This window comes from Rhododendron vialii, chromosome 5a (assembly GCF_030253575.1).
Source record: "Rhododendron vialii isolate Sample 1 chromosome 5a, ASM3025357v1".
NCBI classification, from domain to species: domain Eukaryota; kingdom Viridiplantae; phylum Streptophyta; class Magnoliopsida; order Ericales; family Ericaceae; genus Rhododendron; species Rhododendron vialii.
The window spans coordinates 13777428-13789856 of NC_080561.1; the positions used below are offsets into that span (position 1 = coordinate 13777428).

The window sequence follows — 12429 nt, forward strand, 5'->3', positions numbered from 1 at the left end:
CAGGGTATATGACATCCATTTAAAGTACGTGACACTTGAACACAAGTTCGAAATACTTGTGTAAATTGAACACAAGTTCGAAATACTTGTGTAAATTGAACACAAGTTCGAAATACTTGTGTAAATTTCAAACATTTACGTACGTGAAACTTAAACGTTTAAAGTACGTGAAACTTAAACTCTACGAGACTATGCAAAGCATATGAATACATGCATAAGCATACGAGAATATGCACAAAACTGTTCAAATCATACAACGAATGTGCACAGACTTAGAAGCATTCAAATATATGCATAAGTACGAGATACTTAAAGACAAGTACGAAATACTGTTAGAATTTTTTAAACACTTTGGCTAGGCCCAGAAACAGAAAGCCAAACATATTGTCACAATACAAAGACATATTCACTCATCTTCAGTCAGGTCTTGAACGGTTGTAGGAACAGTTGGAGGAGCTTCAGCTGCAGTTAGATTCTCATCTTCAAGTTGACCACCACTGGCTTCCTTTTGGCCAGAGTTGGTCATATCACTCTGAGGCTCCACTTCGGTAACAGGAGGCTCCGCTGTCTGCAAGACCTGTTCTTCATCTCCCTCTTCAACAATTTCCTCCTGATCACCAGCTGCTGCGCTTGGAAGCTCAATGTTGGTCCAAAGTGGAGATGACTCAGGAATCTCTGCTTTTTCAAGGCAGGCCCTCCAAGACGGCACCCAAACTTGATCCTGAATTCCAGGCATCTGGTTTGTGTAGCTCTCTGTGGCAACTTTGATTCCTTCGTTATATCCCTTTTCAAAGGCAGCCTTGGCTTCATTCTGGGACGTCTCGAGCTCCTTCAAAGTCTGGGCAAGACTGTCCTCAGTCCCCTTCAACTGTCCTTTCAGGCCATCTGCAACCCCCTGGGCCTGGTTCCTTTCTCTCTCAAGCCTGATGATGGTACGTTGGAGCTTGGAGTTTTCACTGACAAGTTTTGCTCGTTGGGGCTCTGATTGGCTAAGTTTTTGAGCCATGGCCACCATTTTTTGCATCACCTGGAAACATTCAAAACAATTGTGATAAACATAACTGTTAAGTTCTGTGTACACTATGATCACAAAAAGAAATTTTACCTTGGCGTTGTGGGACATGAAGGAACTGAGAAGATTGTCTGGAGACATTGCAACTTCTTTTTGCATGTCCCCAGGCAACAAAAAGGCCTGGGACAATGCAAGGGCAGTCCCTTCGGTCTCGACAGTGTCCCGAGCAGTGATAGCTCGGTTCCCATGAGAGAAGGAGGGAGCCCATATTGGAGCAGGAGACGAGGAGGAAGGTGGGGGTCTTTCTTGAGGCTGTTCCACCCGTTGACGTTTTTCTCTGTGGATGGCCTCGATTTCTTCTGGGGAAAAGCCAGGAGGAGCATCAGTCTGAGTCTGAGTACGGCGGCCACGACCTTGGCCATCTTGGCCCCGAGCAGCGCCACGACCTCGACCAGGTATGGTGAGAAGACTCCCTAAATCAATTGGCTGGTTCATTGCTGGAGGTGAAGGCGTGTAACCGCTGGAAGAAGAACTTGATGTGGGACTGGAGGCTTCTTCGGCAAGGGGAATTGGTTCGTCGGAGATTGGAGGTGTCCGAGAACGCCTTTCTTCGGGAACAGGTCTTGAAGGACCAGCCGCTGCAAGGTTGTCCGCTGCTCGGGTACGCCGATCAATAAACCCCCCGTATGACGCTTTGTAACTCAGCAGAACCTGAGCCGCTCTTGCTCGGCCAGCAAGGTAAGTCCCTTCGCCGTTGAAAGCAAGTGCTCGCTTGATATCAGCTACGTGCACTTGAGGGGTTATGATATTATAACCCCGGTTAATGTTCGAAGCTGCAGCCGAGCAAAGCATAAATAATTAGAAAGCATGAAAAAGCTTTTCCTATGAAAAAGGACAAGGATTTGAAATTAGGGGAAAGCATTAACGTGGGCTCCCGAATACATGAGGAGCGTGAAAACCAATCACTTGGCCGTCCTCATCTCTGGGTTCGAAGTTGCCCGTGACAATCAGGAAGTCGTCGTCATCCCCTCGAGCAGAGTCAGGGAGTTCAAGGACAAGCTTCTTCCTAGAATCCCTACTCTTTAAATAATATGTGAGGGCATCCCCGGTTCTAGAGATACTATATAGGTGATGAATGTCGTATAAACCTAAAGAGGTCCCTAACATCTGATTTATGGTGTTGATGCCCATAACTACTCGGAAGAAGTTGGCAGAGACTTGCATTGGGGAAAGTCTATAATACGCCAAAACTTGGCGAAGCAGAGGAGCCAAGGGAAACCTAACTCCGCCTTCAACGACGGCTACTACTGGAATATGAAGGGTGTCAAAATCGAAGCTTTCACGAATGGCATCCTCAGGAGCCAAAACAGTGGCTACGTTGTCAGGAATCCCATATCGAGATCTAAAACTAGCCATGGTTTAAGGAGTATTACAATGTCTACGAAATCTCCCCATTACCAGAAAACCTTTTGGGGTTCTTTGAAGTATAAAGAAAGGGGACGATGAAACCCTAACGAAAGATTGTGAACAATCTACCAAGAGAAAAAGAGCAGTAAGGAGAGGAATGATGACTTACGACAAATAGTCGATTGAATCCCTAAAAGCAGAAAGGAGGAGGTCTTGAAATGATGAACAGAGCTTCAATGGCGGGTAAACCTTGAAATCGCCTCTTTCTGCTGAGGAAGTCTAAGAGAGAGATTGAGATTTTTGAAAATGGGACGAAAACCCAAAAATACCCCAAAAGTGGGTGGCGTACGTGAAACGTCATCCCAGACGCCGTTTGAGCGTTCCGTTTTCCCATAAACACGTCTGTTCGTATTTAATGAAACGCAATACGATGATCGACGCGTGTAAAGGTTAGGGCTAAAAGCCTGTGACGGCCACAAGAAAAGATGATTTTTTCTTAAGCAAAGTGATGAAACATTGCACCAATATGTGAAATAGGGTGCAGAAACAAAGTGAATTTGTTCGGTTAAAAGCTTTACTCGTCATCTGAGTAAAATATAAACGAGCAAAGCTGGGGAGCAATTGTAGGGAGGTATTCCCGAGCAGATACATTTAGTTACCAAACACGTGATGTTTGGGAACACGTGGTAAATACGACTGGACTTATCGCCGAGCAGTTCGGTGAACAGCGATATGGACCAGTGATATGAGAAGTCATGGCTATAAATAGACTGTTCGGTTATGATACAGCCGAACAGATGATGTAAAGAACCTAGCACGTGATACGAGTGATCACGGGTTGAAAGCAATGCAATCGATATCCGAATAAATGGTACGTGGGACCATAGTTTGAATATAGACAGGACAGTCATCATGCTAAACAAGTGTTCGGCAATATGGACCAGTGACATGAGAAGTCAATGGTCCAGGAAGGTTGTACGGGCTCAAGGACCAGTTACATGTGAGGTAACTAGTCCAAGCCGTCTGTTCGGCTATGAGATGGCCGAACAAAGATGGAACTCCAATCGAGAGTAAGAGCAGAGAGAATACTCTGGAAGATTCCAGAATAGTCATGTCTCATATAGGGATAAAGATCCCAAGAATATAGGATCTGAGAAAGATACCCAACGAGTATGGGATGTTCGGCTCTTAAAGGAAAAGAATCCTAAAAGGACTCTTTTCCATAAATTGATAAAGGAAACGAGAATCCTTGATATCCTGGGTTTCCTATACGAGTTGGGAATCCTATGGCAATAGGGATGCTTGGGCACCAAGCATCCGAATGTCTATATAAACAGAGCAAGCCTAGAGGTGAAAGGTACGCAATACACTGCAATCTTATTGCTTTCCTACTGATAATTAGGGTTTGATCATTAGTACGAAATACTAACAAAGGCATCGGAGGGCCTTTGCCACGAGAGGCAAAGGTGCGCTCACTCCTTGTCTGTTTTGCAGGATAAGGGTTTCTCTGACGAATTAGGGTTACGTTCAAGAGGCACGTGGAGCCGCTGCATTCCAGTGCTGTTCAAAGCACTACTTGAATTTATCCACCTACAGGCATGGTGAGGCCAGGCTCAGGCACTCCAGCAGATTGCGGCAGAAGTGAGGTTAAGACATCCAGATAGGGTTTGACGAAATGCATCCTTGTGTAACCTCCCCACCAACTATCAAATTTGGCCCCTTTATCAGTGCGTTCAGCATAGCGATGAAGGGCAAAGGTCTTTCGAAGCTCAGGGAGAGTGTTCCTAACCCTTTCTAGGTCATTTGGTTGAACGACTGGCCTGTCTGTAAAATCCTCATTCAGGGACTGGTACAGAGGTAATGGAGTGAGTTGACAAAGGCCGAATTGTTTGGCAAATTGGGCTGCATTATAATATTCAACTCCACACTTGTAGTTGGTGGGAGTGTAGGCCATGCCATACATAAGGTCCCTGGAAATTAGAAAGCTGCTCCAAATTTCGAGATGGTCATCACCTGAATCTGAGGCTTCTTGTTTCAGCCACCAGGACACCGTGTCCCTAACAAAGGGCAGCCAGGACTTCCCCATCCCAGTGAGTTCATGGTAGAAGAATTTGAAGTAGGTCCCAAAGGCATATCGAAGGCCACGAGCATCTGTGTAATGGAGGCCGTAACAGGTGTGTTCTGGCTTTTTGCTCATGGGTGGGGCAAGTTTAGGAAAGTAAGACCATAACCATAAGGTCATAATCCACAGGGGTCCAGGGGCAAAGATAAATTTATTGCTAATCAGTTCCTTCATACCACGGTAAAGATGGGCTAAGACCAAAGGGCCTAATGCCAGCTTCTGCCCAGAAGCTAGGGCACAGGCCAAGTCTATAAAATCCTTGGTGACTCTATTCGCAGAGACATAAAAGATGAACTTGTTTAACCAATACAGAAGGAAGGCCACGTGTTCACTATCCTCAACGAGGCCCTTTTTGGCATAATGATTAATGAAAGGGGCAAAAGACAAGGGTTCTTTATACTCAAAGTAAAGAGTTTTCTGTGACAGAAAGTAATTGGCCTCTATCCCATGGGGACGGAGGCCTGTCAGGAAAGCCAAGTCCTGAAGGGTAGGGCTCATAAGGCCCACCTTAAATTGGAACGAGTTTGTGGTAACTGACCAGAACTAAGAGGCAGCTAGGAAGAGATTTTTGTCCATATCAATAAGTGATCGACTGAGTAGAATGGCATCTTGGATCCCTATTTGCTTCCACAGATCGCCTTTGGCCTCGAGCATTCGATCAAGCCACTCCACATACTTGGCATCAGGTTTATGCCAAAGACGATTGGGGATATCAGAGCTAAAACGATTCCAGTCAAGGGATGGAGATTCAAAGGGAAGAACTTCCTCAGCTAATGGGTACATCGGTGCAAACTGAGAAGGAAACCCTAGTTGAAACGCAGGCCCCAACCCAACTCGATCAGCGTTAGCAATAACCAGGATGTCATTAGTGATCGCTTTACGCTCTTCGTCAATGATCTTGCGTATTTGAATGGCGAGGCTGTTAGGATTTGGTGGAGGAGCGTTAGCTTTGTGGGTCGCCATCTCTGGTGCAGATCAGAGGATTTGAATGGAAGAATGGCGGTTTAGGGCTTTTTCTGGACTTCGTTCGTGCAAGAGAGGATGTAGAGAGAGAATGAAAGGAAAGAATGGAGCTTTGTGGATCGCGGCACAATTGGTGCCATTGGTTTCTCTTTCTATCTCTATCTCTTTGATCGAGATTGAAGAAGCAACTCAAGGGTTGGACTCTTGATTGACGCAAAGAGTCCTGACGGTTTTGAAAAGCTGCATGGCAGCCAATGCACGGCCTGAGGTGATGCCACGTGTCCCTCAGGCCTAAAATGATGATAGTTGTTGCTGTCAACAGGACTCTTTAGGGGGTTATTTATTTCGGAAACTGTTGAGATTCAACATGGAGAATTCAAACCCAATTGGGAGACGTGCTTTGGAACTTAAAAAGTTGTTAGGCTTAAATATGGCCTAATTATCTTTTTAAGTGTAAAACATTTGAACTTTTGAAAAATTCTTAGGCTATACAAGCCTGATTATTTTTCGAATCTAGCGATAAGGACTCGTTTGGTTATGCCAAAAACCGTACTTTGTCCTAATTTACAAGCCTAGATCTTGAACAAGATCAAGGCATGGGGGGGCATTGTTTACACCCGTTTTTGGCACTCAGTCCTAGACTAGCGTTGCGCGGCCATTTAATTGAACTTCAATTAAATTGGGCTTAGAAATGGAGTTAATTGGGTTTAAAATTAATGGGCCAAGGTTGTGTTCAATTGGGCCTGATTAATTTTAATGCAACTCAGTAATGGGTTTAATTTACTTGGGCCTCGTTATTTGAGTTCGGTCAGGGAATTCTATTATCCACGGCTAAGAAGGAGAAATTCCAGAATGTTCATTAAAATAATTGTATCAGTTATTTACAAAAGGCTACTTGACAAGTCAAATGGCCCATGTCTCCTTAATCCCCACGAAAACAGGTAGTGGAGGAAACCCACTACTTCAAGCATTTCCTCTTGTAACTGCCGTTAACTACCCACTCACACATGATAGAAGTTCATGGGACACTTGGCGCGACAAGAAGCAAGGCTGGAAAATTGCTCCAAAACCGTGAAGAACATTTCGGCCTATAAATACAAGTTTCGAAGGCTTAATCCGGGTCCACACACCAATCAAGCTCAACACTTAAACCAAAGCCTTCCCAGCGAAGCAATTATCTCATTTCTCTCCCATTTCTATCTCTCTTGTACCCCAACTTTATTATTACTACATAATAAAGTTATTCATATCTCCCTTCATCCCCTACTTTATTATTACGATATAGTAAAGTAATTCTACGCTGTTACTTTCTTTCCTACACGGTTAGGAAATTATTAAGTCCTCGCACAAAGAGGCAAAACCACGGACCTTCACTGCAATCCAGCCCTTAGGTTGCAGCGTTATCGCCCTCTCAGATCTAGAAGTCAGAAAAAGGACGCTCAGCCCTTTACGTTAGACGCGACAAGTCTTAGCACGCCCGCTCAGTCCTTTGAGCCACCTCGCGCGCAAACATAAAGACATCATACGAGGGTAGTAGAACACTGTTGATATGGATACTGTTATGAAGTAACATCATCTGAAAGAACCTAATCTGTAGACATAATATTCGCTCAAAGATGAAACTAAAAACTCTCACAGAAAGGAGAGACAAACTCTCACAGAAAGGAGAGACAAAACTCTCACAAATCAGATGATAAGTCATTAATTTGAAGAGACACGAGAAAAACAAACTATGAACTAGAAAAAAAGGAGATTGATAACTAGTGTTATGGCTTTCCCCTCCGGCCGCCGTATTAGGGTTGTGAAACCCGTGGGGTGGGGGGGAAGGGGAGGGGCGGAAGGGAAAAGAAAGGTTAGTGTGGCGGCTAAGGTTTTGAGAGAGAGAGAAGGGGGGGTGAGGGGGGGATTTGTAGGTTTAAGGAGTTCAAAACATGTGTTCAAGTTTTTAACAGTGCACACTTATAGACACCCCAATCTGAGTTTTCCAAATTAGTTTAGTTACGGTATTTGATTCCTCAATGATGAAATGGATCAAGAACACACCGGGAATGATAGCATGATTGACCTTTGAATGTTCGATACCCTGTTAAACCCAGCCAATTTAAAAAAGCCAAAACCTTACCTGCACGCGTTCGTCTGATACCAATGCGCGTTGGTCCAAGTGCCACGTGTTGGTCAATGGCCAGCTTTGACCATTGATCAGGGCAGGGGCAGTTGGACCTGCGAGCTCAGGTCAACTAGTAGTGCACGCTGGTCAAACACCAGTCCCATCACCTTTTCTCAGCCATGATCATAGGACTTTTGGGGCACCCTTGACCCTTTTTATTCGTCTGAAAGGTGATCTCAAGGCAAAGGATGTCCCCTTACCCCCTCTTATACACATCCCATCACCGTTCCCTGTCATTAAGTCCTTCCCTCCGAGACAAACCAACCATTACTTCGTTGGTTACTCCTCTCCACCCCCTATAAATACCCCTCATGTTCACCATGCTAAAGGGTTCATCAGGTTACAAGGTTACAACACTTAGTTATCAACTTTGTACTCTTCTTTGTTCAAAGCACACTAAAGAGATACAAAGGCATTCAAAAACATAACACTTGTTCTTCACCCTCTAACACACAACCATCCTCCAAGCATCATCAAACCAATCCATCCATTCAAAACTCAATCACTCTTTCAAACCCAAAAACCAAAGGTATAACACCTTTGAACTGCATTCTGTTATGATCCCTGAGGGGGGCTGGCAGGAAAGCTAGTAATCAATACCAAGTCCTGGCCCTAAAGGTAGCAAGGTTTCAAAAATCGTGTTGCAGGTGACCAGCACGCGCTGGTCCATAACGCGCACGCTCTGTGGCTGTGCGCAGATCTTGCATGGAGACTGGAACCCTGTTATTTTGTATTCTCCTTTGCATATACATCACTGCAAGTATGCTAAAAACTAGTTTGCTGCTTTCCTTGGCTAGAACTGTTAGTTTTATTTCAATACTTATACCTGCTGCAATGGAATTCCCCTGGGGCCTTTCTAGACATGTCCTAGAAACATGTAGAACCAAGCACTGGTTTGTTGACTCAAACCTGCGCGTAGCAGTGGTCTACCCGCGCATACAGATCTAGTCTCGACTAGTGGCTAGCCTTTGCATGGGTAACTAGGCTTTGGCCTCTGTTTTTGTCCCCACACAGTTTATAAGGTGTTTTATTCATTTGGTGGCTTTGTAGTCCATTCAAACTGCCTGTAACTATATATTAACTGCCATACAAACTGCATAGTTTGTCCTGGGTGTGCACTGGTTATTCCAGAGCCCAGAGGGTTGAGAATAAGAACTATGGGTTTGAGCTTACTGGGGCACACAGGTCGTGTTAGTGGCACGCGTAGGTTGGGCCAGCATGCAGTGACTTGTTCGGTGCATGCTGGTTTCTTTCTCCGCACAACACTCCAAAACGGTGGCCTTTCAGTCTGTTTAAATTCTCACAACAATATGTTTTCATCCTATACTAACTTTTTCAATAAGCGAGCATGCCATCTATCACATCCTGCAAACTTGTTACAGTTTTAATCGCCTTAAATTGTTCGCCCGCCCTAATTGGCTAAATTAATTGATGAGAAAGAATTGCAAACGTTTTGCAAATGCCCGAGTAGAGACCGATCTCCGGATTGGGCGAAAGGGGTGCCTTAAAACCCTTCCCCTCGTGTAACTTGGCTCCCGAACCAAAGATATCAAGGTGATGATGTACCAATCTACAAGCCCTTTTCAAATCAAACAACGTGGCAAACATTTCAAGTTCGGTTCCTTGGGTGGCGGACCTTCAAACCAAAGTGGCGACTCTGAATTGATCATTTCGCCGCGCTTTAAAAAGTGGTGCACCCACTTATCACGTACGATTTTCAGGGCATGTGCCCTCAACACTATTCCAAGCCTGGTGGTTGGTTTGTTAAATTGTGCATTTCTTCAGGAGGAAAGTGAATCTTGGAATAGTGTGTTGGCACACATGCGTTAACATAGAAAATTATTACTGCACATTCCCGTCACTTTTTTTCTTCCGGCGAAAGTCAGTAGTACTTAGTGTGGTTTGAACCCTAGTCAAATATATGGGTGGACATGGAGCTTACGATTCCCTTCACGTGTTGGTGTGGTTTAATCACTCATTTCAAGTAGTGGTGCTTCTATGTTCATCATCATCTAACCCGTTGTTATCTTGGCTTTGAAAACTCTCTTTAAAAGCTTGACCACGAGTAAAATTAGCTCGATTTTACATCCAAACAAATAAAAAGGTAGATTTGACAATTTTAAACTAATTTAGTTTTTAATTTTTTGTACTGTAATCTCACTTACTCTTTAATAAGCTTAGCTTCGACATTTTTTCTCCTTTAAACTCACAAAGGTTGTTAGAGAATCAGTTGTGGATTGAGCAGTTCTATCTTCAAATGTATTTGAGTCCGTTTGATTGGCCAGAAAAATATAATAAAAAATAAAAATGGGAGAAAGTAAAATAAAATAAAATAAAATAAAAAGAAATTGTATTTTTTTTCTCACATCTGTTTGATTAGGATAAAAGTTTTATAAGAAAATAAGTGAGTTAGAGTAATAGTACTCCTTTCGTCCATTTTTATGTATTCCGCTTCTTAACTCCAACTTATTAAAGAAAGATCATCACTACACTACTCACATCAACTTTTATCTTCACTTTCCTTATTTACCCTCTCTGTAGACATCATCATTATACTTTTATTCACTAAACTTTTCAAAATGAAATCTATTTTCAGGGGCAAAATGGAAAAAAGGAACAGAGGGACAGCCCAAAATAGAATATTGAACTCTAAAAAAGGAACAGATGGAGTAGTTGATACTCACAACAAAATAAAATTTTCTTGCACTTTTTGTGAGAAAAGGTAAGGCAAACTCTAGTTTAGAGGGTTATACGAGAAAACTTGCTTTCTTCCATTTTCTTGGACATTCTTGCTAAGTGAACACCAAAAAAATGTATTTTTTCTTTTTCTTTTTCTTGCACTTTCCACCATTATCTTGCTAATCAAGATAATGAAGATAATGGTAGTAAATGCAACCAAAAAAAAGCTAGCGACTTTCTGGTAATCTCACAAACAGACCCTTCTCTCTATATTTTCTCTCTCTAAAAAAGAACCACAGTTTAGGGTTTCAATTTTAAGGGAGGTAGCCATCGACAACACACATCCCCCCCCCCCCCCCCCGCCCCCCCCCCCCCCCCCCAATCTCTCACTCCCCATGTCATTCCTTTCATTTTCTTCCGTCTTCAGCTCTTCTTCCTCACGTTCATTTTCTTTCTCTTTTTTCCTTATTCAAAAATGGAACGGCATCAGCATGGACATGGTTAGCGGCGACAACAATGATGGATGGTGCTAGCGTTAGGGATCTCAACGCCCATTTACCCCTGATTGTTTTTGGGGGCCGAAGTTGCGTGCTTCACGGCGACATCTGATGGGGATTCGGACGTCCAACGGAATCAGCGTTTTGGTATGTTTCTTCTTCTTCTCTGTCTTATCCCTCTCCTCTCTTTTGTTTCTGACCCCCTCCCCTTTGCTGTTCGAGTCTCTTCCTTTACAATCTGGTTCACCATTGCTATCAGTCACGACTTTGCTATCTTGTCCCTATTGAGCTTCTTTGGTTAGTTTTCTACTAGGTTAACTAATTTGGGCCTAACGGTAAGGGGTTGCTGATGGGTGTGGTGGCATGGCTTCCATCATGTTTCGCTATTGAGCAGCATGGTATTCGCCAAACGGCAGGGTTGAGCTCCCACGACAGATCTGTTTCTATTGGGTTTCGTGCTACTTCGTTGGTGGTGAGTGGTGGCATGGTGGTTGGTGGCGGCTGCACGGTGGTGATGGGGGTGATCTGTTCTGATTCTAATGGATGATGGTGATCTATGGTTGTGATCGAAATTTCTCAAATGGCTAGGATTAGATTTTGGGTTGGGCTTCATTGCTTATTTTGGGCACTTTAGGCCTTTGTTTATGTGCTTTGATTGTATTATTTGGGTTTTAAACCCATGAATGTATTAGGTTTTGTCCCACAAAGAGTGTTTGGGCTATGTTTCCAACTGGCTGTATGTTCTAACTTTTGGTTGGAATTCCCCTCCCCTTTCCCATTAATAAAATATTTTTGCCGTTTCAAAAAAAATGCCAAGTAATCCGGGATTATCGTGAAGCACAAGTTCTTTGTCATGTTTTTACTAAAAATGGGGAAATTTTTTTGTGAGAGACTATACATTTAGAGTTCGTCTTATCGATTCTATAAGTTCCCTAGATGAGTTCCAAGTATTTATTTGTGAGAGATTACATATGGCCACGGCTATTCGCAGCCCGCTTCTTGCTACTCGCAGTCAATTGCTACTTGCAACATATCACCTTATAAGAATTTGCTACCTACAACCAACAAAATATTCCTGATCTCCCCATTTTACCCTCTATACTTGCAACCCACAAAATATACAACCCCACAACCCTTCTATACCTACAAACCTTCCTTCTCCCCTCGTTTTTTCTACCCCAGGCCTTCTCTTTCTACCTCAGGCCTTCTCTTCGCTGCCCGCCGCCAGCCAACAGTCTGCCATTACCGCCACACCCACCACACGAAACCCATCCCCTTTCACCAATCACCACTTCCAACACCAAACCCACCCCGTCTATCTCTCTCTCTGTCTCCTCCCATTTCTTCTTCTCCCCAGTCACCACCATAACACCACACCACAACAGCAGCACAGGTTTGAGGCGAAGGAGATGTGAGAGAAGAGCACAACACGCCGACATCACCAACGATTTCGAAGTTCAAACATCGGTAAAATTTTTGCTATTGTTATTACGTGCCTACGCGGTTTTGCCTTATTCGAATTTTACTGTTTGATTTTTTTCTTCAGAAACCACGAGCGTACTGCTATTTCGTGTATCTATTT

At 43.6% G+C, this 12429-nt stretch overlaps 1 protein-coding gene across 1 annotated transcript; it reads right to left on the reverse strand.

Annotated features, from left to right (window-relative positions):
- Positions 1 to 210: 210 nt before the first annotated feature.
- On the reverse strand, positions 211 to 1921 carry LOC131326910 (uncharacterized). Its single transcript, XM_058359817.1, has 2 exons — positions 1106 to 1921; positions 211 to 1027 (listed from the first exon to the last, which is right to left on the reverse strand). The coding sequence occupies exons 1-2, from the start codon at positions 1862 to 1864 to the stop codon at positions 407 to 409; spliced, it is 1380 nt and encodes a 459-aa protein (XP_058215800.1). The 5' UTR covers positions 1865 to 1921; the 3' UTR covers positions 211 to 406.
- Positions 1922 to 12429: the final 10508 nt, after the last annotated feature.